This window comes from Psammomys obesus, unplaced genomic scaffold, assembly GCF_907164565.1.
Source record: "Psammomys obesus unplaced genomic scaffold, mPsaObe1.curated_primary_1811, whole genome shotgun sequence".
Taxonomy (NCBI): Eukaryota; Metazoa; Chordata; class Mammalia; order Rodentia; family Muridae; genus Psammomys; species Psammomys obesus.
Genome location: NW_026590062.1, coordinates 13,599,805 through 13,623,370, shown reverse-complemented (window position 1 = coordinate 13,623,370; position 23,566 = coordinate 13,599,805). Strand labels below are relative to the sequence as shown.

At 52.0% G+C, this 23,566-nt stretch overlaps 1 protein-coding gene across 2 annotated transcripts in view; it reads left to right on the top strand.

Moving 5' to 3' along the window:
* The window catches only part of Scarb1 (scavenger receptor class B member 1), a 60,771-nt gene that overhangs the window by 25,363 nt on the left and 11,842 nt on the right, over nt 1–23,566 (top strand). For both annotated transcript variants that reach the window (XM_055606142.1, XM_055606141.1), the window contains exons 2-7: nt 9,790–9,947; nt 11,031–11,172; nt 13,177–13,380; nt 14,227–14,322; nt 15,849–15,964; nt 18,961–19,127. In XM_055606142.1, coding sequence (XP_055462117.1) covers nt 9,790–9,947; nt 11,031–11,172; nt 13,177–13,380; nt 14,227–14,322; nt 15,849–15,964; nt 18,961–19,127 — 883 coding nt within the window. The remainder of the gene's footprint in view (nt 1–9,789; nt 9,948–11,030; nt 11,173–13,176; nt 13,381–14,226; nt 14,323–15,848; nt 15,965–18,960; nt 19,128–23,566) is intronic.

Sequence of the window (23,566 nt, the reverse complement as noted above, 5' to 3'; positions counted from 1 at the left end):
CTTTCTTTCTTTCTTTCTTTCTTTCTTTCTTTCTTTCTTTCTTTCTTCCTCCCTCCCTCCCTCCCTCCCTCCCTTCCTTCCTTCCTTCCTTCCTTCGTTCCTTTTTCTTTTTTTCTTTCTGTCTCATTATATAGATCCCAGGCTGGCTTCAGACTCATGATCCTCCTGTATCAGCTTTTTCCAAGTGCTGGGCTAGATACTGCAGAGGCGAGAGTTCTCCCTCATGCCATAGCACGGGTGAACCCTGAAGGCAGATTCTGAGAGAAGGCAGGATGGTTGCAGCACAATTTTGTTCACAGGAACCCCTAAGTACCCAGGTGGTGAGGCCGGAGGAATGGGGTGCTGACGGGGAGGGGTTGGTCAGTGTGTTGAATGGGGACAGGGTTTCAGAAGGAAGATGGGAGTTGGTCTATGGCCATTGGTGGGGACAGTTGCCCAAAGCCATGGGGTATACGTAACACCATGAGAATGGATGCTTTAAAATGGCCTCACCTTTAATCCCAGGCAGATCTCTGAGTTCGAGGCCAGCCTGGTTAACAGAGTGAGTTCCAGAACAACTGGGGCTATACAAAGAAACCCTGTCTCAAAAACAAAAACAAAACAAAAAAGGCAAGGTCTGGAGACTTCAATATGCCAGCTATGGCTGGTTTCCTCTGAGGGGACATGGGCCACAGGCCTCCTTACCCTGGCTTGTAGGTGGAGGACACAGTGGCCATGCGGCTGTGTTCCAGCTTGATGAATGTCTTAGAAAACCCCATTTTCCTAGAATGTGGCCCTGAGACTGTAGCTGATGCCGCAACCACGGCCCCCTCCTCCGAGGTTTGGCTGGCCTCAGTCTGCATTCTTGAACCTCAGCCAGTAGCGCTGGAGGCCCTTATGGCATCGCCCCACAGAGCTGTTTGTGAATGGGTGTCTTCCCTGGACAGTCTTGTGCCCCAAGCCACTACAGGAATTGCCACTGGAAGGGACCCTAAGGACTGGAGACCAGGCTGGAGAGAGCCGAGGATGGGGACCCTAGTCTACCCCAACCCCATGGCCTCATATGGCCTTGCATGGCTCTGGCTCAATGGAGAACTCACACATAGCTGCTACTGAAAGAATTCTCTCTGAGTCTTCCACAGTCTTCTCACCCAGTCTAGAGTCAGGGCCACTGTCCCTGAGAGGATGGGTTCTGTACCTCACAGGTGAGCCACAAGTGTTTCTAGTGGGCTAGGAGGCAAAGAGGTCTTGGGTGGGCAACAACACAGTCTGCTGTGTCAAATGGTGCATGGCTGTCGGGAAGCAGAGATAGGAAGATCGTGGGTGTGAGGCCAGCCCGGGCCACACACTGAGGGGCCAAGCTAGCCTACGTTACATAACCTGTCAGGAAAACTACAAGAAAAGATGCCCATTCACCACTTGGCTTGGCCCTTGCTGAATGATAGCCATTGTCATTAGCCTGACATTTTGGCACCAGGATCAAGAAACAGGAGCTCCCAGAATCCCTTGGGGCATTTCTTTTTGGTTTTTCAAGACAGGGTTTCTCTGTGTAACAGAGCCCTGGCTGTCCTGGACTCACTTTGTAGACCAGGCTGGCCTCGAACTCACAGATATCCACCTGCTTCTGCCTCCCAAGTGCTGGGATTAAAAGCATGCACCACCATGCCCACCTGTCTTGGTAACCAGTGTTTTTCTTTCTTGGTGCGTGGGGGGTGGGGCGGGGGGAACGGGCTCTTGCCATGGCTCTGGCTGGTTTGAAAGTCACAGCAATCCTTTGGCCTTAGCCTCCTCAGCGCAGGGATTACAGATGTGAGTTACCACACCCAGCCCTCGGTTAGCTTCCTGCCACTTGGCTTGGCTTGTTCTAAATTGAGCTGGGTTGTGCATTGACTTGTCACTGTACTTTCAGAGTGGGAGCCTGCCGTAGCTCTGCAGTGGCTTCGTTGCAGCTCAGCCTGAGGCTGATGAGATGCATACAAGTCATAGCTGGTTGCTTCTTGTTGCTGGGACGTGTCCTGAGCCAACTGGTCCCTGATCAGTGGAAGCCTCTGGGAGCATCGCTAAGTCTTTTGCTGAGCGACAGATTGCAGATGGGTGGAAGTGAGTGGCAGGCTTCAGTATTCTGCCTTAATGGCTGTTTCCCAACGACGCTGCTCTTCGGTGCTCTCTCTAAGAGTGCCCATGCCGCCACCGCAGGCCAGCAAAGGCGTCGGATGCTATGAGTGCTTCCTCTCATGTCCCTGAGTCATACAGATTAGGAGCTCTCTTCCCTGCTCAGAACCATTTCCCGAGGGCAGAATCCAGTTTGGTTAACTCTGCCTCATAGTGCTAAGTACCAGTTTGGGGCCTTGGAGGTGTGTGGGCAGGTTGGAGTGAATGGAAATGAGTGGATGGATTCGTGAACAAATGGATGGATGGATGGATGGATGGGTGGATGGATGGATGGATGGATGGATGGATGGATGAGCATTCTCAGCCTGTGCTGCTCTGGGTCCGGGCTTAGTGGGAGTGTCAATGGGCATAGCCAGCACGTGAGCTGTGGGGTTAGGGCTGGAGGGGAGGATGCCTGTCTGTGGGCTGCACCCGTGCTGGGGTGCATGTTAGGCGGTACACCACCTAGTTTTGCAAAAGGAGCCAGAAACGAGGCATTTGAGACTAACCTAGGTTGTATCTGACGATTGTTGAGAGTGGGAGTGGAAGGGGGGCCTGAGGAAGCAGACGGCCACTTGGCGTGGTCTAGAATCACTTGGAGTCAAATCTCTAGATGTGTCTGTGAAGGATGGACCCCAAGTGCTGGGCCAGATAAAAGAAGAAAGTGAGCTGGGTGCCAACATTCACTCACCCCTTTCTACTTCCTGACTATGGACACAACCTGGCAGGTTGCCTCTAGCTTCTGCCCCATTCCCTTTCCAGCATGAAGAATGGCACCTTTGATCTGTGGGTTCCTTCTTTAAGTTGCTTCTGTCATGTATGTATGTATGTATGTATGTATGTATGTATGTATGAATGTACTGACAGAGCCAGGCCCCTGTGCATACATCACACAAGTGCTATGATGTTAACACCTGGCTCCTGACACTTGGGAACTGAAGTTTCTGTCAGAATCTGACAGAATCACTGCTCAACAGAAGCTTGTTAAACAGTAATAGACCCCAGAGCAAAAGCTGACCTCACAAGCCTCCCAATGACAGCCGCCCATGGTCCCGACTGGTATAAGCATCTGCTCTGTGTTCGCCATGTCGGGGTTCTCCTCTGCTCCAGGTTTGATGCTGGCATCATCTGCCTCCCATGAGGCCACTTTATGCTGCTGCCTGTGAATTGCTAGGAGCAGCTCTGAGCACAGACATAACGGGGGGGGGGGGCATGACACCACCAGAAGCTAAAGAAAGTCTGCACCCCATAGCCCTTTCCGAGTGAACATGCCTACTGAGGGTCCCATGTGGCTAAGGCTTTGTGTTGGAGACCAAGCCTCCAACCATGGCCCTAAGCATGAGAAGATGGTCTTCGTGGTCCTTTTGAAGGTGATGATCTGGTGAGCCAGAGAATGTCCTTGAAGACAGAAAAGGCAGGGATGGAAATCAAGAGGCTGTAGGAGGCTGGGAGGGTCACCACTGGAGCTCAGGGATGCTCTGACTTCAGCTGGCCCAGGGGGCTGCTGCTTGCCACGGCTCCCCACATGAGAGCTCTGGTCATTGGGACTCCCCACTGTCCCTCCACGTCTGTCTGGGTCCCCAGCCCTCAGGATCATGCTCATGTTCTCTGGCCAGCCATCAGTCCAGGGAGGAGGCCTGCTGCAAACCTCCTGTATGGAAGTCAAGGGTCTTTTCAGTCTGTGGGGACCAGCTGGAAGAGGACCGAGCTTGTGGAATCTGAAAGTTTCTATTCTTTAACTTTTGAGAATCACTTAATTGAAAAAACGGACAAATTGCTGACGATGAAGTGGGCCATTTTAGCTCGTCACACATCCCAAGGTGGTTGACCAAACCTGGACCCCAAGGGCCCAAGCCCTGGGCTGGCTCAGAAATATTCTTTTGGGCGAGAGCTTAGTGGCACAGCGTGAGGACTGGGATTCTTTTCTGGCATCCCCAAATGCCATTATATGTGTTACATGTGTGCATAGATGTGTGTAGAGTCAAGTCCAAGTCACCTTTTTTTTTTTTTTTTTTTTTTTAAGCATTTATTTTATTTTACACTTACAGGTGTTTTACCTGCATGCATGTCTGGGCACCATATGCATACATGGTGACTGCAGAGGCCAGAAGATGGTGTCTGGTCCCCGGAACTGGAGTTACAGATGGTTGTGAACCACCACGTGCGTGCTGGGAATTGAACCCGGGTCCTCTGGAAGAGCAGTTAGTGCTCTTAACCACTGAACCATCTCTCCAGCCCGCAAGCACTTTCTGGCTGAGCCATCTCCCCAGCCTTCAAAACTGTCTCAAGCTCACACTATGTCAAAGGTGCCCACAGGATGCCGGGCCCTCTGGGGGTTCATTTCCCTCACTGGTGGACCATGGTGTTCCAGAATTGGCTTGGACTCCTTCCTCAAAGTCCTCTGAGGTGCTGCCAGGTACCTGGTGCTGGCCAGAGTTCGAGGATGCAGGGGTGAGCATCGTTGGTGGGGTTTACAGCCTGGCAAGGAGTCATGGAGCACAATGCACAGGATGAGCTCATTAACGCAATCAGGGAAACAAGGAGCGCTGAGGAAAAAACAAGAGCGGGCGAGGGATCTCGAGGCTCAGGGTGGGCTGTGTGGGCCTTCCTGAGCACAGGCAGGGGTCCCAGGAGGGCTTGCCGACAAGGCGTCCTCCACAAACACAGCAAAGGCAAAAGGAATGGCCAGTGCGAGCCCCTGAGTGAGTGTGCGAGCCTGCAAGGCAAGGGCAAGGCTGCCAGGCTGGGCTGTTGGACAGTGGGAGGGCACTGTGCCCGCTAGAGATGCCACTGCGGCCAAACGGAAAAGGGCGCACAGCTCAACGTTAATGTGGCAAAATTTATAACTTTTAAATTAAAAAAACAAAAACCACTCTGGTGGGGATGGGGTGGGCATAGAGATGCCAGGTCACATGCCAGGGAGAGGGGGCAATTTGTTGGAGTCGGTTCTTTCCTTCTGACATGTGGGTCCCAGGGACCCCCAACTCCAGTCCTCAGGCTTGGGAATAAGCACCTTCACCTAGTCATCTTGCCAGCCCAAATCTGAAAGATGAGGGCACCAAGCCTCAGATACGGGAAGGCCACACCACCACAGGTGTCACGCCTCCCCACCCTGATCGACAGGGCTCAAGGCTCTTCGTGCTTCAGTCTCCCACAACAGCCCATGCCCTGAGAGGGCACCGCCCAACACCCCATGATTTTGAGTGAGATTCTGGCTAGTCCTCTGTGTTCAAAAGAGCCAATAGGATCTTTGGGGAGCCTGCCTTGCCAGCTATCCCGAGAGCCCTCCGGGTGGGGAAAGGAGCCAGTCTGTTTTAGATGAGGGCCTGTGGGCACTGGTCTCCACAGCTCTGCTGGCCCCTTGCATCTTGGAAATTCCTCTGGGGCAGACTTTTCAGGCAGTGGGGTGTGATCTTCCTGATATGTGTTGTGACACCCTTGTGTGTGGGTGACTGGTATTTAAAACACGGTGTGTGGGGGGGATTGTCAGAGAAATGGCACAGAGGTTAAAGGAATGGGGTGGGGGAGCAAGTGTGGGCAGACACTAGAAGAGAGTGTTGGGTCTCCTGGAAGCTGGAGTTACAGCTTTGTGAGGCACTGATAGGGGGCGAGGGACTTAACCCACAGTCACCTCTCCAGCCGTCCCCCACAAATGACAAACAAACCAGTTAACACAAGTCTTAAACACTGTAAGGTGCAATGATATCCCCGGATCCCTGTAATCCAGGCATTGGAGAGGTGGCGGCAGGAAGAGCAGGAGTCCAAGGTCATCCTCAGCTACATAGAAGGTTCAAGGCTAGCCTGGGCTACATGAGACTTCATTACATAAAAAGAATCCAAAAACCACTCAGGAGGAACAGGGTAGGATACTGAGGCAGAAACACTGTAGTTGGGGTGGAGGAGGTCATTTTGTGCTGGGAGATCACTCTGGGTGGCAGGCAGCTTTGGTTGCTGGTGTTCTGGCTGCTGGTGCCAGAGAGGGGCTCCACAGAGCCCCGGGGTATTGCCCAGATTTGGTCTACTTCAGGAGTTCACACGGCTACCTCACCTACACCCTCACTTATTTTTGCTTGGGCTTCCTATTTGGGCACCATTTCTGAGAAATTAGATCCTATTTGACAGTTAAAGTCATGGGCGAATTTCAGTTTGGGTATCCAATTTAGGGGCCAGCAAAGTGGCTCAGTGGGTGAAGGCTTCTGCTGCCAAGCCTGATGGCCTGAGTTCAGTTCCTGGGGCCCACAGAAGGAGAAAAGCACCTCCTGCAAATTGCCCTCTGACCTCCACACATGTGCCCTGGCATGTGCAAACCCACTCACACAGACCCATATACACAAAACAAGTAACTGCAATGATTAAAACAATAAAAACCTTTGTTGAGAAATGCCAGCTTTCTCTGTTCTGGAGCTTCCCACAGTGGGCATCACACAGCCTGTGTCTTTTGCTTCTGCCTTTTCTGTCCCAGTAGAGCTACATTGCATCCTTCCCTTCCCTTTTTCTTTTTGAGACAGGGTTTTCCATAGCCCAGGCTAGCCTTGAACCCTTAGCTGAGGATGACCTTGAACTCCTGATCCTCCTGCCTCTGCTTCTGGAGGGCTGGGGTGACAGCCACAGGCCACTGTTCCCGCTTTGTTCAGCTCTGGGCAGGGAACTGATTTAATCCACCGGGTCACACACATGAAGTCACGAGCACCCGTGGGACTTGCCCCGTGTTGCCAAAGGCAGGTTGGTAATCTCCCAGCATCTCTCCAGATGTTTCCTAGAGGTGCCTTTTACAAACACCGCTGTCATGGGTGGACACGGAGCCCGGCACGCTCTCGCAGCTGGCCAGCCTTAGCTGGAACTCCCTCCTGGGACCTTTTCCTGGCACAGGCTGTTTTGTCTTTGTTTTGTTCTCTTGCTATTGTGAGGCAGGCTGTGCAGCCAGGCTGGCAAGTCTACCAACGTTCTGCCTCAGCTGCCTGTTGTGGTGATAGGGATGGGACCTAGGTCCTTGCGCATGCCAGGCAAGCTCTTTCCTGCCGAGCTACGTCTTCAGCACCTGTCTACATTTTCTCTTATTTGAAATGTAGTATTTACTGTTTATTTATTCTTTGAGAATCACAGCATTCATACAATGTATTTCAATAGTATATACTTGCTACTCCTCATAGATCTCTGTACAGGTCACCTCTAAATTTACTCACAGACATCCTCCTGCCTCTGCTTCCTGAGTATTGGGAGTAAAGGCAGGTGCTACCATGTTCAGTGCTTTTTTTTTTTTTAAATTCTTTTTCTTTTAATAACCCACTCAATGCAATTACTGTGGCCCATATACACATAGGTAGGTAGGGGGCAGTTTTACATTATTTCCATTTGTCAAAATAGTAGCACAGTCACCCCTGGAGTCTATCGGCTCTCAGCCATTGGTTCATGACCAGATTTGTAGTACCAGGTATATTTCTTGTCCTATGGAGAAGGTCTTAAATCCATCCAGAAAGTGGTTGGTTATCCCCATAGTATTCATGCCACTAATGCATCCGTGGGCATCTCTTCCTGGGCTGGTAAGCTGCCGGGGTCACGGCTGGGTGATGCTATTGATGGAATTTTCTGCCCCAGCAGTCTGCAGAGTGCCTTCCTGCACTGTGAAAGCTGAACAGCAGGGTGGAAGCTTTTGGGTCAACACTAGGTTTATTTCTCCAAGTCCTGTATCCCCAGCAACGGGGTCTTACCATCAAGTTCTGGGGTAACCAAGAACAATGCTAGTCGCCTGCATTGTTTGTGATCACCAGATGACAGTGTGATGCCAGGGCCCTGCCTGATCCAGTCACTCTTCCTTGACAACTCCTATTCCTTGCCAGTTCTCATTTAAACCTTCCAGTGGCCCGTGAGATGGACACCACCAGGGTAAAGTGACTGGGACAGTCACTGCCTGTCACTGCGTCTCCAGGGCTATGGTGTTGGCTAAGAATGGCAAGTGCAGTACAGGGGCCAAAGCCTGTACTGGCATGGGGCACCCAGGGATCCTCGGCCTGCTGCTGCCAGGGGCCTGAAGTGCTTCTCTGTGCCAGATGTTCAGGCCATGGGTGACCAGCAGCCACAGCTTTAGGAAGGTGTGATGAGGCCTCTGCTAGGTGGGGATTCATGCTCAGCAGAGGATTTACTTTCCTTGAGTCCTAGGGAGGACAGGCTATATCCAGCCTTGGCTTCAGTGACTCTGGCGTTGTAGTATTCAAGAGCAAACCCTGGCTAAGAAAGGCAAGCTAGGCCTAAGAGGGTGTGAGCCAGGGTGTCTGCCTGCTTGGAGTCCATCCTGACGTGGGGCTGGTCCTGACCTTCCAGCTCTGGCCTGCCACCTCCTCTGGGGCCCCTGTCTGTTGTTTCTAGCTCTTTGGGGACAGTGGGATGGTTGTCCTTGTCCTGGCAGGCCTAGTTCAAAGGCAGTCTACGGTGACATAAGCTGCCTGAAACCTGGCTTTTGGACATTGCTGTCTCTGATGAGCTGGGGGTGGTGGCTCTTAGCTCTGTGGCAAAGCAGAGGTCAGGGAATGGCCCCACCTCTTCCTTCTAGCCTCTGAGAAAATTGGTGGTTCTGTTTTGAGTCAGAGTCTCATTCACCATGTATTCTCGGCTGACCTCACGTTACCATCTTTCTACTTCAGCGTCCCAAGTGCTGAGATGGGGGACCCAGGGTTACCTGCATGCTAGGCAAGCGCTGAGCCATGCCCCATGCCCTGCTTGCTGTTTTTCTGTCCCTCACAGCTAAGAATCCAGTCCTCATCCCTCTCCCTGCGCTCTGGCTCCCCCTGGATGCATGGAGCCTGTGCCTCCCTGATTTGGTAAAAGCACCCACAAGGCTGGAGACAGACAGTCTCTCTACTTCCCACTCGTGTCTGCCACTCCTGGAACCTCACGTGCCAGAAGTAGCTGCTCACAGCATGCTGGGTGAATGAACGAGTGACCGGATGAATTGATGAGTGAATCAAAGAACAAATGGATGAATAAAGGGATGATGCAATAAACAAATAAAAAAGTGAATTGATCAGTGAATGAAAGTGAATGGATGGATGGATGAATGACTGAGGGAATGAATGAATGAATGGCTTACTGGGTGAATGAATGAGTGAATGAATGGATTACTGGATGAGTGACTGAATGAATGAATGGACGTAGAAATGCCACTGAGTCACAGCCACTTGTGCAAGGCTCCAGCCCGTGGTGTGCCTCCCGTGATCAACATGTCTTAGCCAGTGTTCTGTTTTGCTGTGAAGAGATGTCATGACCAAGACAACTCTTAGAAAAGAAAGCATTTAACTGGGGGTGTGTTCACAGTTTCAGAGCTTAGTCCATTATCCCCATGGCAGGGAGCATGGCAGCATGTAAGGTGGAGAGAGAGAGAGAGAGAGAGAGAGAGAGAGGGAGAGAGGGAGAGAGAGAGAGAGAGACTCTGAGTAGAATCTTCAAACCTCAAAGCCCACCCTTAGCGATACACCTCCTCCAACAAGGCCACGCCTCCTCCAACAAGGATACTCCTTCTTTGCCAAGGGCACACCTCTTCCAAAAATCAGCCATCTTTCCTGATGAGCATCTGAGGTCCCTGGCACGGGCCAGTCCCAAGGAGCTGTTGCAGTGCCATAAAGTGGGGAAGCCCGTCCTCTCACTCCTCCCTGTGTCTGCCCGCAGAATGTCCGCATAGACCCCAGCAGCCTGTCGTTCGGGATGTGGAAGGAGATCCCTGTTCCCTTCTACTTGTCCATCCGCTTCTTTGAGGTGGTCAACCCCAGAGAGGTCCTACAGGGTGAGAAGCCGGTAGTGCGGGAGCGTGGACCCTATGTCTACAGGTGAGGCCTGGCAGGGTGGGGTGGGGTTGTGGTGGGCTGGCTGCTCATGTACATGTGTGTGTGTCGCGCGGGGGTGGGGTACAGAGGATCCAAGAGGGCACAAAATGCACAGAACGGCTGCTCTTGAGTCAGAAAGGTCAGACAAAAATGCAGAAGCGAAATCAGTGAAAGCGCCACCTGAGAAGTGAGTTGCAAGCAGGGAGGGGGCAGAGAGAATGGAGGGGCCTCGTGTCTTAGTTGACATGGCCTGTGTGGGCCTGTATGAGAAGGAGACTTGTGACTTCAGGGATGGGAGAAGGACTGTGGGCCTGGGATAGTGGGCTGAGCAATGCAATAGTCCTGAGGCAGGGGCATTGGGGAACTGTGAGGAAGCCAGCTCATGGTATAAGTCCCCTGGGGCTGAGAGGTGCAGGGTCTGTGGCTTTTCTGCCAGCAACTCTCACCTAGGTTTCCTGTGGGTACAGCCACCTGCTGATGGGGGGGGGGTTATTATAGTCCTATCCTACAGATGGAAGAATTGAGGCTCCAGAGATAGAGAGGCTCATTCAGTGCCACAGGTCCTAATCCTGGGTTCTCATAGCTGAAACTATGGCTCTGAGAGTGCTGCCTGGCCCTCTTGGACGGGGAGCTTTACTTCCGTATGGCCTGTTTCCCCATCTGTGAGATGGGGATAGTAGCATCCTCTGTGGGTGGGCTCAGGGACCAGATGAGATGGTTAGTTTGTGTCTCTAAGCTCAGTGTCTGGCATGCAATAAGCTCTCAGTAAACTCTGGCTGTGTAGATATCTGCTTGTTGCTGGGGGCTGGTTGTCAAATGGAAGGGAGAGGTGGGGATTTGGGGTTCTTTCCACAGGGGCTCAGAGAGCCTAGTGGCTGGTGAGGGTGAGCAGAGAAGGGCCGGCTGGTGGTAGCAGTGTCTTGCCATGGGCAGACAGTGGGGTATATACACAAGAGGCAGCCACCTTGCTTGGTTGGGTATCAGTGCACCAACACTCCGGGATCCCTGGCTCCCAGGCTATGCTCGGAGCTGATGGGAACACCCATCTGGCCTCCCAGACCCAACCAACTCAACGTCTCTTTACAGGGAGTATAGACAAAAGGTCAACATCACCTTTAATGACAATGATACCGTGTCCTTCGTGGAACACCGCAGCCTCCATTTCCAGCCAGACAAGTCCCGGGGCTCAGAGAGTGACTACATCGTACTGCCTAACATCCTGGTCCTGGTGAGGCTGTGGCTGTGTCGACCCCATGCTCGTCCTGCTTCCTCCCCTCTTAGCCTCCAAGGAGTCAGTGAGCAAGGGCCACCTCGGCCCCACCATCTCCATAGTGACCACCCCATCCTTCTCCTGACATTAGTACCCTTCTGAGACTCTGGGACCTCCACCGTGGTCCCTGACGAAGCCTGAATGCCAGTGCCACTGGGGGCCAGCACGGCAGGGTCCCTCCATCTGGGCAGGTGGGAGTCAGGAAGATCAGGCATTTATTGAGCACACTCAGAGTTGCTGAGTCAATGCCTCGGTGCATGCTGGGACCCACTCAACACAAAGCAGTCCCAGCTGTTCAGGGGAGGAAGCAAGAGTCGGGCCAAGGCAGGGCATTTATGCCAAGAGACCAGGAGGACCCTCCTCAAGGGCAAAGTGTCAGACACAAATTGGGCCAGTGTTAACAAGCCAGATCCTGTGGTCAGATACCACAGTTCTGGCTGAAGTTTGAAGACGAGCATGGTGCAGGTGGGGGGTGGGGACAGCGGAGGCATGATGTCACTGGGTAAGCATGGCCATTCCCAGTGAAACTAACTTGAAAGATTGAGAATATGAACTTTGTGTGATTTTTCATACCTTTTTGGAAGAGTCTTTTGATTCCCTACCCCCACCCTCAGGCCGAGAAAATTGCCAAAAACACCAGCTTTCACACAGGCGACAGAGAGAGGTGCTGGCTGGCTTTGCCCCTCAGGCCCCCGGCCTCCAATCCCTCACACCCATTTTCAGAGGCTTCTCCAGAGACCGCAGGGGCTTCCAGAGACCACAGGGGCTGGGGGGAATTTGTTTTTATTTTTATTTATTACTTTATTTATCATCATCATTTTGAGACAGAGTCACCATGCAGCCCTGGTTGTCCTTCAACTCTCTGTGAAGAACAGGCTGGCCTTGAACTCAGAGAGATCCTCATGCCTCTGCCTCCCTAGTGCTGGGACTAAAGGCATGTGTCACCACGTCTGGCACATAACTAACTCCTTTTTTATATTAATAAACAACAGCAGGGCCAGCAGGATGGGCAAAGTAGGTCAAAGGTGCCTGTCACTAAGACAGATGATCTGAGTTGAACCTCCAGGACCCGCATGACTCCCACAAGTTGTCCTTTGACCTCTAGCCATGTGCTATGGCACCCCTCAATAAACATAATAAAAATGCAGTGTTGGTTCCTAATAATGAAGGAGATCTATGAGTGGTAAGGGGGAGGAGCATCACATGTTTACTGGACATAACCTGGAAACACCAGCCACGCATTGCTCTGGTGCCCGACAGTTGCTTCGGGTTGAGCAGCCTTCGGGAACAACTCAGAGTCCAGACGCTCCAGACAGAGGAAAAAACACACACGAGAACTATAAACTCAGCTGCATCGGGGCACTTTGGCCCTGGTGGCAGGGAGTAGGTGTTCTGGGCTCTGGGTGTTGAGATGAGGAGGAGACGTGAGAAGTGGGGTGGGATCAATGTGAAGAGGCTGAGGCGGGAAGATGCTGGACAAGTCAGCCTGGACTACACATCGAGGCCTTGTGGTTAAACACATGGAGGAGGAGGGGGCTGGGGAGACTTTCTCAGTATGCTGTGTTTCTGGGCTCATGTTACTGACAGGGTGAGGTTCTCATCCTCATTATAAACAGGGCACCCAGGTCTTTCCTGGCTCCCTTCTCCAGTAGCCCTGCCCCTACTCAGCATGAAGGACAGCGTGGGGACCTCCTTCTCTGCATCAAAGCTCTACAGAGCATCTCCCCGTGGTTCACTGGTTCCTTTCAGGCCACAGGACGGCTTCTGCATGCCAGGCCCGAGCTCCGTGGCTGCCTCTGACTCCCTGTGAAGTTCCCTTACTCTGAGCCCCTTGGGTGTTGCCCTGGCAACATGAATCTGGGAAGGGTCCACCCTGAGGTCCCGAGCTCTTGGCCTGAGGTTGAAGGCGGGGGAGGTTGTCCACCTTGTCCACCATCCTAATCCCAGGCCTTCGCTCTCCAGGTGGGGGCAATGATGGTGGAGGACAAGCCTGCAAGCCTGAAGCTGATGATGACCTTGGGGCTGGCCACCATGGGCCAGCGTGCCTTTATGAACCGCACGGTTGCTGAGGTCCTGTGGGGCTATGATGATCCCCTCGTGAATTTTTTGAACAAATACTTTCCAGATATGTTCCCCTTAAAGGGCAAGTTCGGCCTGTTTGCCCAGGTGAGTGTGCTCCTTCCACACAGAGAGCTGGGTGTCACGGAACTCAAACCAGCTTAAGCAAAATTGGGAAATTACCAACTCATACAGCGGGAGACACCAGGATTGCATTCGGGTGCAGCCTGATCCAGTTCAAGTCGGGGGTGTGACTGGGGTTTAGCTTAGAAAGTTGGAGGCTTTGCTGAACTCCATCCCAGGACTTGAGCCTAGAGACTCAGACCTCAGATGTCCCATCAGTGCTTGTCCTCAATCTTGACCTTCAGTACCTGAACTAACATTCAATCCCTTACTCGGGGAAGCAGAAGCAGGCAGATCTCTGAGTTTGAGCCAGTCAGTCCAGGACAGCTCAGTCTACCCAGAGAAACCCAACCCTGTCTTGAAAAAAAACCAAAAACGAAACCAAACAAACAAAAAAGCTTTGATCCTTTGCCGGGAGGGGGTTCTCTATGTAGTCCTGGCTCTCCTGGAATTCGATACATAGACCAGGCTGGCCTTAAACTCACAGACATCAGTCTACTGACAGCTGTGATTTAGGGTGTGTGCCACTGCACCCCACCTAAATGCTTTTTTTCTTAATTAGCTGCAGGGCCTGATGGAGTAGGCATGGGAGTATGAGGCAGGAGGATGGCAAGTTCAAAACCAGCCTGGACAACTTAGTGAGACCCTGCCTCAAAATGTGAAGTGAAAAAGACGGCTGGGGTGGGGCTCAGTGTATGAGCACTTGCCCAGGATGTGCAGGGCCCTGGGTTCTAGACCCACCATGGAGTCAGTCAGTGCAGCAGTGACGGGGGCGCCTGGTCTCATGCCTCCAGCCCAGGGCTAAGGGCACTGTTCCCTGCCTGTCTGCAGATGAACAACTCCAATTCTGGGCTCTTCACTGTGTTCACGGGCGTCCAGGACTTCAGCAAGATTCACTTGGTGGACAAATGGAACGGGCTCAGCAAGGTGAGCAGGAGGGGAGATTGTCCCCATCTGCAGCAGGCACTAGACTGGGACAAGCCTGGGAAGATGGCAAGTGCTTTGGAGAGGGCGTCGGGGTCACCGGAGGACTTCACGGGCCCCAGAACTGTCCCTGGAGTGCTTCTGCTGGGAACTCTTCATTCTTCCATTCCTGAATGTTCGTTTACAAGGCAGACAGGAAGACATTCCCATAAAGATAAGACAATGGAGGCCCAGCACCTTGCCAGGCCCACCCGGAAACCCCCAGCAGCTTCCTGGCTATTTACCCACCCAGTGCCTCTGTGTACCCAGAGAAATGTGTTTTCCTTCCTTCTTTGAACACAGAGATCCTATCATGTGCTATTTTCCTGCTGTCTCTTCTTCTTAGGACATCTTTATGTATACTGCAGTTTGGTTTGGTTTGGTTGGTACTGAAGATGGAGCCCAGGCCGGTGCATCCTCAACAAGGGCACTACCACTGAACCACACTTCTGCCCTTCACTGGGGCATTCTAGGCAGGGGCACTACAGCTGAGTCACGCCCCCAGCCTTCACTGGGGGATTCTAGGCAAGCCCTACCTACTGAGCCACCTCACTGTCTCTACCCTTTTTCTTCTTAAATTTTTATTTTGAAATAAGGTCTGATTATGTATCTCAGGCAGGCTTTAAACTTTCAACCCTCCTGTGTCAATTACCTCCCAAATGTTTAGATCATAGGTGTGTGCTGCCACACCCAGGCAGCAGCCATTTTTAGTGGGTTCTGGTCAGCTCTTCTTTCTTTTACTTTTATTTTTATTTCATGTGCACTGGTGTTTTGCCTGCATGTATGTCTGTGAGAGGGTGTTGGATCCCTTGGAACTGGAGTTACGGAGGGTTGTGAGCTGCCTTGTTGGTGCTGGAAAGTGAAGCCGAGTCCTGTGGAAGAGCAGCCAGTGTCCTTAACTACTGTGCCACCTCACCAGCCCTAACCAGGTCCCTAACCAGCCCCTAACCACTCCCTGCAGAGGTCAGTGGAAAGGGCATGGTTTATTTATTTATTTATTTATTTATTTATTTATTTATTTTTGTTTTTGAGACACGGTCTCACTGTGTAGCCCTGGCTAGCCTGGAACTCACTATGTAGACCAAGCTAGCCTCAAGATCGCAAGAGACCCACCTGCCTGTGCCTCCCTAGTGCTGGAATTTAGGCCATGGCTGGCTTGGGTATTGGTTTTCAGTCCTAGTCTCCCTGGCTAGAGGCAAGTACTCTGATGGCTTCAGTTTCCAGGCCTTCAGCTGCTCCTACTGTCACTTTAATAGCTCCCTTGGCATTTCCCAGCTTTTCTTGTTGGCTTCTCCTGGGGGAGGGAACAGGAAGATGTGGGTAATGGACCCATTGTACAGGCGGCTTAACTGTGGAGAGCAGGAAGCCAGGCCAGATGCTGTGTCTTCACAGCCTGCTCACAGGGTTGGGTATGATGGATGCACTGGGGCGTTATTGAGTACAGGCCTGGGCTGTCCCTCAAGGCTACACCTTATCCTGTCCTCCCACAGGTCAGCTATTGGCATTCAGAGCAGTGCAACATGATCAACGGGACTTCTGGGCAGATGTGGGCACCATTCATGACACCCCAATCCTCGCTGGAATTCTTCAGCCCAGACGCCTGCAGGTAACCCTTGTCTGGGGGACTCCCCGCCTCCTGAGTGGGAGAATCTGCTTCAGAGGTGATTCAGGGTCTAGCTCCTGGGGTGTGCACCCAAAGTGTCTGCCCCTCTGTGTACTGTGGCTCAGTCGTTTTTCTTATCACCATGACAAAATACCTTACAGGTGACTTGGGGGAGGAAGGATTATTTTGGATTTCAGTTCTAGAGCATTTGCACCTTGAAGGGTCTACAATCTCCCCAAACAGCGCCCCCAGCTGGTGTCCAAGAGTTCAAGCATGTAGCCTGACTACCTTGGCTTGTTTGTGGGCACCACAGGCTGAGGCAGAGCCCAGAGAAGTTGCAGGCGGTGGTGGCTGGAAGCTCAGTCGTGGTGGTGGTGGTGGTGGTGAGACGTGACGGTAGAGAAGGGTTAAGGTCTTGGGTGAGCTGTGAAGGGAGGCTGGAGGTCTGGGGTCTAGAACCTGGATCTTTGACTGCCAGGTGCATTTCCCTTTCAATCTACCAATCTCCAATTCCCCTGCCTCAGAGGTATGCTGGGGTCTGGTAGCTTGGGCTCCACCATCCAGGGTCCTGACACCATCCCAGGGTCTTCAGTGACCCATTCCCAAGTGGTACTCTAGCCCATGTTCCATTCTGGCCACGCTGGAGATGACCTTAGCCTGGGAACTCACTGGGCTGACCTTTGATCCCTCTGCCTCTCTAAGCTAACACAGACGACGATGCAACGTGCCAGGTGTGAACACAGACATGACGGATGGGCAAAGTCTGTGTGCTTTGGTAGCTGTGTCCCACTGGGGACTTTCAAAAGCAGAACTCTGTCATTCCTCACATTTTATTACTAATTTTTAATTGGCGTCTGTGTGGGTCCATGCACAAGAGTGCAGGTGCTTGTGAAGGCTACAAGAGGACATCAGATCACCTGGAGCTCCTGTTACAGGTGATTGTGAGCTGCCTGATGCGGGTGCTGGGGACAGAACTTAAGTCTTCTAGAAGAGCAGTAAGTGCTCTTAACCACAGACCAAGCCACCTCTCCAACCCGTTTATTCATTTGTGTGTGTGTGAGTGTGTGTGTGTGTGTGTGTGTGTGTGTGTGTGTGTGTGTGTGTGTGCTGGTAATGGAACCCAGGGCCTCATACACACTAGGTAAGTGGTCGGACACTGAGTCATGCCCCATTCCTAAACAGAACTTCAGACTTAGAGAAAACATCTTTAGCCCAGCCAAACTGGTGGCCACTGTCAGTGACACAGACTAGTGACAGGGCTCAGGGCGGGGGAGTTGGCTCAGTCAGTAAAGTACAGACTGTTCTAGCAAGAGGACCTAAGTTCAGGCCCCCGGAACCCACACAGCGTTATGCCTAGCAACCCAGCCCTGGTGAGGTGGAGGCTGGAGAATCCCTAGACATGGAAATCCATTAAGCCTGGCAGAATTCTGTGAAAGCAGGCTGCAGGCCAGGTCCCCCTTTCCTTCAGTCCTTTACGGGTGTTCTCCAAAAACAAAGCCCTCTTCTTACACAGTCACAAGGATCAAAGTCAGGGAATTTAACATTGACCTGATAAGATCGGATAAGATGACACTGGTGCAAAAAATAAAAAACAAACCAAGCCTATAATTTCAGATTATGGTCCATCCTTATGGGTCAGGGTGGAGATCAGAGCAGGCAGTTGGTCAGCTCACTCACAAGAACAGAGAGTCAAATTGAATGCACTCATGCCTAGGGCTCAGAGGACTGTCTCCATTCTTATACACTCCATGACTAAAACCTAGGGAATGGTGCTGCCCACAATGCATTGGGCCTTTCCATATCTATTGAGAGAATCAAGACCATTTCACAGGCCACTCTGCTCTAGACAGTCCCCCACTGAGAGTCTCTTCACAGGAGATTCTAGATATGCCAAATTGACAATTAAAACTTACAGTGTGGGTCACCCATGCCGTGTTCCATCAGAAGTGCATTTGAGATCAGACAGTGGGGCAAATGGACAGAGAGGAGTTAGGGTCGGTGAGGGGCACCTGGAGAGCTGAAGTTTGATGTGTACATTCCAGGCTGGGGGAGAGGTGGGTTACAGAGTGCCTGGGACAGAAAGGGACATGCTTGAAGAGCATGTACAAGGCCCTGGGTGGGCGCAACGAGACAGGAAGTTTGAGAGGAGCCATGGATGGCATCTCACTGCAGCTTCACAGCAGGGCCACCGCGAGCCACAGGAAGCCATTGCCCAAAGCCCTGGTTTCCATAGTCCTCAGTTCTCGAGTTTCTATTGAGAGAGCACGGCATTTCATTGTAAGGGAACGAGAGCTCTGTAAATTTCTAATTATCCCAGATGACTGACCACACCTATCACAGCAGGATGCTGTGCAAATGCTGGCTTTCTTTATTGTCTGGGGAACAATGAGAAACTATACCAGGTCAACAGTACAGGTGCAACTCTACCCCAAATGTTTTGTTTTGTTTTAAACAGGGTCTTATATCATTCAGGCTGGCCTTGAACTTGCTGTGTAGCCAAGAATGACCTGGACCTCCTGGTCCTCCTGCCTCCTCCTCCTGATTGCTCAGCTTTCATCACCACACTTGGTTTATACCAATGTTGGACGGGGGTCTAACCCAGGACCTAGGGCAGTTCTCAACCTCCCTAATGCTGCAACCCTTTAATACAGCTCCTCAAGTGGTGGTGATCCCCAACCATAAAATTATTTTCATTGCTATTTCATAAGTGTAATTTTGTTATGAATCATAAGGCAAATATGATTTGTGTCTTTTGATGGTCTGTTGGGGACTGGCCTAGGGCCTGCCAGGCTGGTCTGGGTTCTGGTTTTAAATTTGCCTAGTTGCAGGGATGCTTTGGCTGGTTGGGGAGCCGAGGGAGCAGGCAGAGCATTGAGGGACCACTGACGTTTTCCCAGCAACAGGTGGCTAGTGTCACAGCTGTTCCTGTGGTTTCCTCTGCAGGGCTGCCCCAGCCTCTGTCCTCAGGGAACAGCCCTCATCCTGCCTCCCCCCTGCAGGTCCATGAAGCTCATCTACCAGGATTCAAGGGTGTTTGAAGGCATTCCCACTTACCGCTTCACGGCCCCCAAAACTTTGTTTGCCAATGGGACCGTCTACCCACCCAATGAAGGCTTCTGCCCGTGCCGCGAGTCCGGCATTCAGAATGTCAGCTCCTGCAGATTTGGTGAGTGTCTTGGCCACGCTCCCCGCCTCTAGGCTGAGGTGACAGGGTGGTACCAGGATTTTATCTGCTGCCAGCTTGCTCTCCCATTAATCTCTGGTCTCTGCACTCCTGATCATCTCAGTGCTACAGATAGGGAGCTAAAGGTAAGAGGAAAAGATAACGCCATCCCGATAAACATCCCACCAGCACGCGTTATCCACAGGCCATGGTGCTCCGGAGTCTGAAGGGTCCTGCCCTCAGGTTAAGATTCCGACAGTGGGCACTGATTCTTGGCCATGGAGAGGAGCCCGCCCTCGTCCCTTTCCTGCTTTTCCCTGGCTCGTCATCCCTTCCTTTCTTTCAACCTAACATCCAGGTTGAGATTGGTTTGGGTAGGGCTGCGTGGCCCAAGTTAGCTTCTCACTTGTATTCTCCCTGCTTCTGCCTTGTGAGTCCCAGGATGGTAGACGCATACCCCAACACCAGTCATCCCCCAAAAAACAACCAAACAAAAAAACAAAAAAAAAAACTTCATTCTATGATCGCCTCCTCTGTCCAACTCTTACAGTTTTCAGGACTCCAGAGACTGATTGGATGGGGGCCACTGTGAGACCAAAGAATCTGAATGACACCTGGTCTGGAGCCTGGTGGCTGTGGCTGTAACTCCTTTGACCCCTATGGTGGGCGGGTGGGAATGTCCCCTGGGGCCATTCACCTGCTGGGGAACAAGGGCTTGGCAGAATCTACCCTTCATTTGAACTGGCAACTCTCCAGTTGTGTAAAACTGTCTTCAGCCGAGTTGAGTGTGAATCTCGGTGCTGGCTGTGTCCCCAGGCATTTGCTCTGAGTTCTAATCCTGTGCAAGACCCTGCCATGCCCCACCTCTGTTGCTCAATTTGGATACTTGGGTGTCAGCTTCATGCCACACCCCTCACCCCTCACCTGCATTCAGGCTCAGGCAGCTCTGGGTACCTCCCACGCAGCCTTTCTCCTTCCTATTCAGCTTCTCCCCCAGTCTGCCACCGTGGTCCCCTCCGTCGCTTGCCAGCTCATATTGCACCAGACGTAAGTCAAATTGAAATTACAAGTCTCCTGTGTTCAAATCCTCTCAGAGGCCCTTTCTGGTCTCCCATCCCCTCTGGCCCTCCAGCCATCCTCTGTTACATTCTCTTTGTGCCTTCCTATTTGCTTGTCCATGTTATTTAACGTACATGTTATTTAATCCTTCCCTGCCCATCTCCTTCCTAGACTGCAAACCCAGTGGCCATGGCCCCTAGTCCCATCTCCTAAGATGCATGACCTTAGCAGCTGTTCACAGAGTGTTGAAATATGCAGAGACAGAGGGATTTCTGTACTAGAATCTAGAAGGCTTGAAGCTTGGTGGTGGCCCAGGTCTGGTGGCTTCTCTCTGGCTAGGTGTGACTTTCAGGACCTGTTTGGGTGAAACGCTATTTTGTAGCTGGCGAAGTGGGCTCTGGGGCTACTGCCACAAGGGTAGGAGGAAGAGAAGCCAAGAGATGACAGATCAAAGTCTGGGATTTTCCAGGAGCCTGCCAGGTCCCCCCGCTGTACAGGGCCCTGGGTCATCGGTAGCAGGTGGCAGGTGCCTGGCCTAACTGGGAACTTGTTGGTTTTGAGCGTCTAAGGCAGAGCCCTTCATGGGCATGGTGTCTAGGCCTTACCTGTGGGCAGGAAGTGCCATCCACAACCCCAGTTCTGCCTTCCCCTCCGTGAGTGGCTGAGCGGTTACTCCTTGCCGCAGCGAACAACCCACAGCTTGCTCCTGTCGGTCCAGCTGCAATCTAGTCCCTGAGGCTGACACACAGGGCTGCAGGAACAGCGACAGGCCCATATCCCGTAGAGCTCTGCTGACCGAGACAGAATATCAGCTGTGCCAAGAATCTAAGTGTGCTTGTGTCTGTAGCTTGTTCCTTTTTTTGGGGGGACGGGGGTGGGGGAGTATAATCGTGCGTGTGCACAGGAGCTGTGTGCAGGCTTATGGCATACATGGAGGCCAGAAGTGGGTGTCTGCCTTAATCACTCTCTGCTTTAGCTCAGTCACTCTCTATTTATTTCTTTCTTGAGACAGATTCTGTCATTAATCCTGGACCTTGCAAGCTCCTGGGATCCACCTGTCTCTGCCTCCCAGTGCTGAGGTGGTTTTTCCATAGAGTTTCTCTGTGTGTCCTTGGCTGTCCTGGACTCTCTTTGTAGATCAGGCTGGCCTCCAACTCACAGAGATCCACCTGCCTCTGCCTCCCAGAGTGCTGGGATTGCAGGTGTGTGCCACTGTGCCTGGCCACATCTGGTTTTCTATGTGAGTCCTGGAGACTTGAGCTTGGGTCCTCATGCTCGCACAGGAGGCACTTTCCTGACTGAGCCATTTTCCATGACCCCCAAAGCTTGCTCTAATGAGGCAAGAACAAGAAAGAGGAAGAAGGACTCAGAAGCTAGGGAACACAGCCCTGTAGCCGCCAACAACCCCACAAAAGAGGCAGACCTTGCAGGACCCAGCATTTTCCTGCTTCTCCTGCCCACTGGACTGACGTTTGGCCTTGCAGCTCTCTGCCTGGCACTCTTCTTTGTGTAGATGGAGTCGTGATGTGTGTTCTTCCCTTACATTCCCCGATGCCACTCCTTGTCACATGGATATAGTCCATCTGCTAGATGGGGTGGTGATTGAGTTTGACCTGTGATTTGTTGGGTGGTGTTCCATGGTGGGCATAGCTCTGCCTGCCTTACCCCTTCCTGGCTAATGGAACTCTCTCTTGGCATTTTACTGTATCAAGGGTGGTTCTAGAACAGTCTCGCACGTGCTGCCCGGGTGCACCGGAGTCCGCACTTCTATGGCATTTTATCTGAAGAGAAAGAATGCACATAGGTTTCCCTTCCTCGGTCACAAGAATTTCTTGGACTCAGGACTCCCCGCATCTTATCTTCCTGTTGTGGGAGCACCTTGGAGCTTTCCTGAAGTGCCCCTTAATCACAGCTGGGGTAATCCGGAGCAGTTAAGTCTGGATACATGGGTCATAAAGCTATAAATTAATTATGCTTATTGCCTGGGTGTGCCTCTCTGTTTGTAATTTATATTTAAAAAAAAAAAGATGATGATGATGATGAAACACACCTGCTGTTAGAGAGCCACATGGCCGTGCCATACGCAGCAGGCCTGTGTTACAAGCCATGACACTGTTAGAATCTGTGTCTTCCAGGTCTGCTTAAGTGGCAGCTTTCATTTTCCCCAGATTCTTGGTGTCCCTCCTATAGAAATGGGGTTCTGGTGTTTGCTGGTGTCTCCATTCACAGCTTGGATGGGAGGATGGACAGGGTTTTCCAAAATGAAGGCAAATCCAGGGTGACTTTGGAGGGTCCGTGGATGTGACATTAGGCTTCTGGGATTAAGCAGGCATATCTGCTCTGTTCTGTTTTAACCCTGGCATCGTGTTTTCACGAGGGATTGAAGGCCGCCCTGGGGGTCACCAACCTGTCTTTCTGCCAGGACCAGATATCTCTCTGGAGTGTCGAAGGCTCTAGGATTCACCTGGATTCTCAGTGACCCTTGCTCTCTGCTGCCTCTCTGCCCACACTCTCCTCCTGGCTAGGGCATTTGTCTGTCACGGTGGCACAGGTGCAGCGCCCTCGGGTTGGACACCTGCATTTTAAGATGGCCGTGACAGCCGGGTTAGTAAACTGTGTTGTGTCGTGCGTGGCTCAGGATGTCCCCAAGGGAGAATCACAGGGACCAGAGAATGAAGGATGTTTGGGAACCCAAAAGGGCAAGGGATGGCACAAAGATCAATGTCCCACACCGAAAACATCCTGGCTTTCATTTTCAACCCGAATTTGAACCTGAGGCCACAGGCTACAGGTAAGCACCAACTCTGAAGAAGCAGAGGCTTCAGCAGGTAGAGTGCAGTTTGAGGTTCAGAGACCCACCTGCCTCTGGCTCCCAGTTAAAGGAGTATGCTTTCCTGTGTGGCTTTGGGACTTTTTTTTTTTTTTTAATGTGGTATGATTTTTCATTATGTGGTATGTGTTCTCCATGTTTGTTTGTGCACATAAGCACAGGTTTCTGCTGACACCAGAGGCCTCAGATCGCAAGCAGCTACAGTTACAGGAGGTTCTGGGCCATCTGAACTGCCCAGGTCCCCTTGACTGCTGAGCCACCTCTCCAGCCCCAAGGTTTTCCTTTTCTAGTTTTAGAGTTCCTGGTAAAAAAAAAAAAAAAAAAAAAAACACAGTGCAGCCACCTTCAATGGACCTGTTGCCCTGGGGCCTCTTGTGGTCTCCTGAGGGAGGCTTGTAACTCACCCATCAGGCCCTTTCGCTGAGGTTGCTATCTTAGGCCACTTTGCTTTTTGGTGGCAAGGTCCTGCCTTGGGGTCCTGGGAGGGAATCTCTTGGCAGTACTGTCCTGTCCCCTCGTGTGGATGGCAGAGACCCACTCATGTGCACCCGTG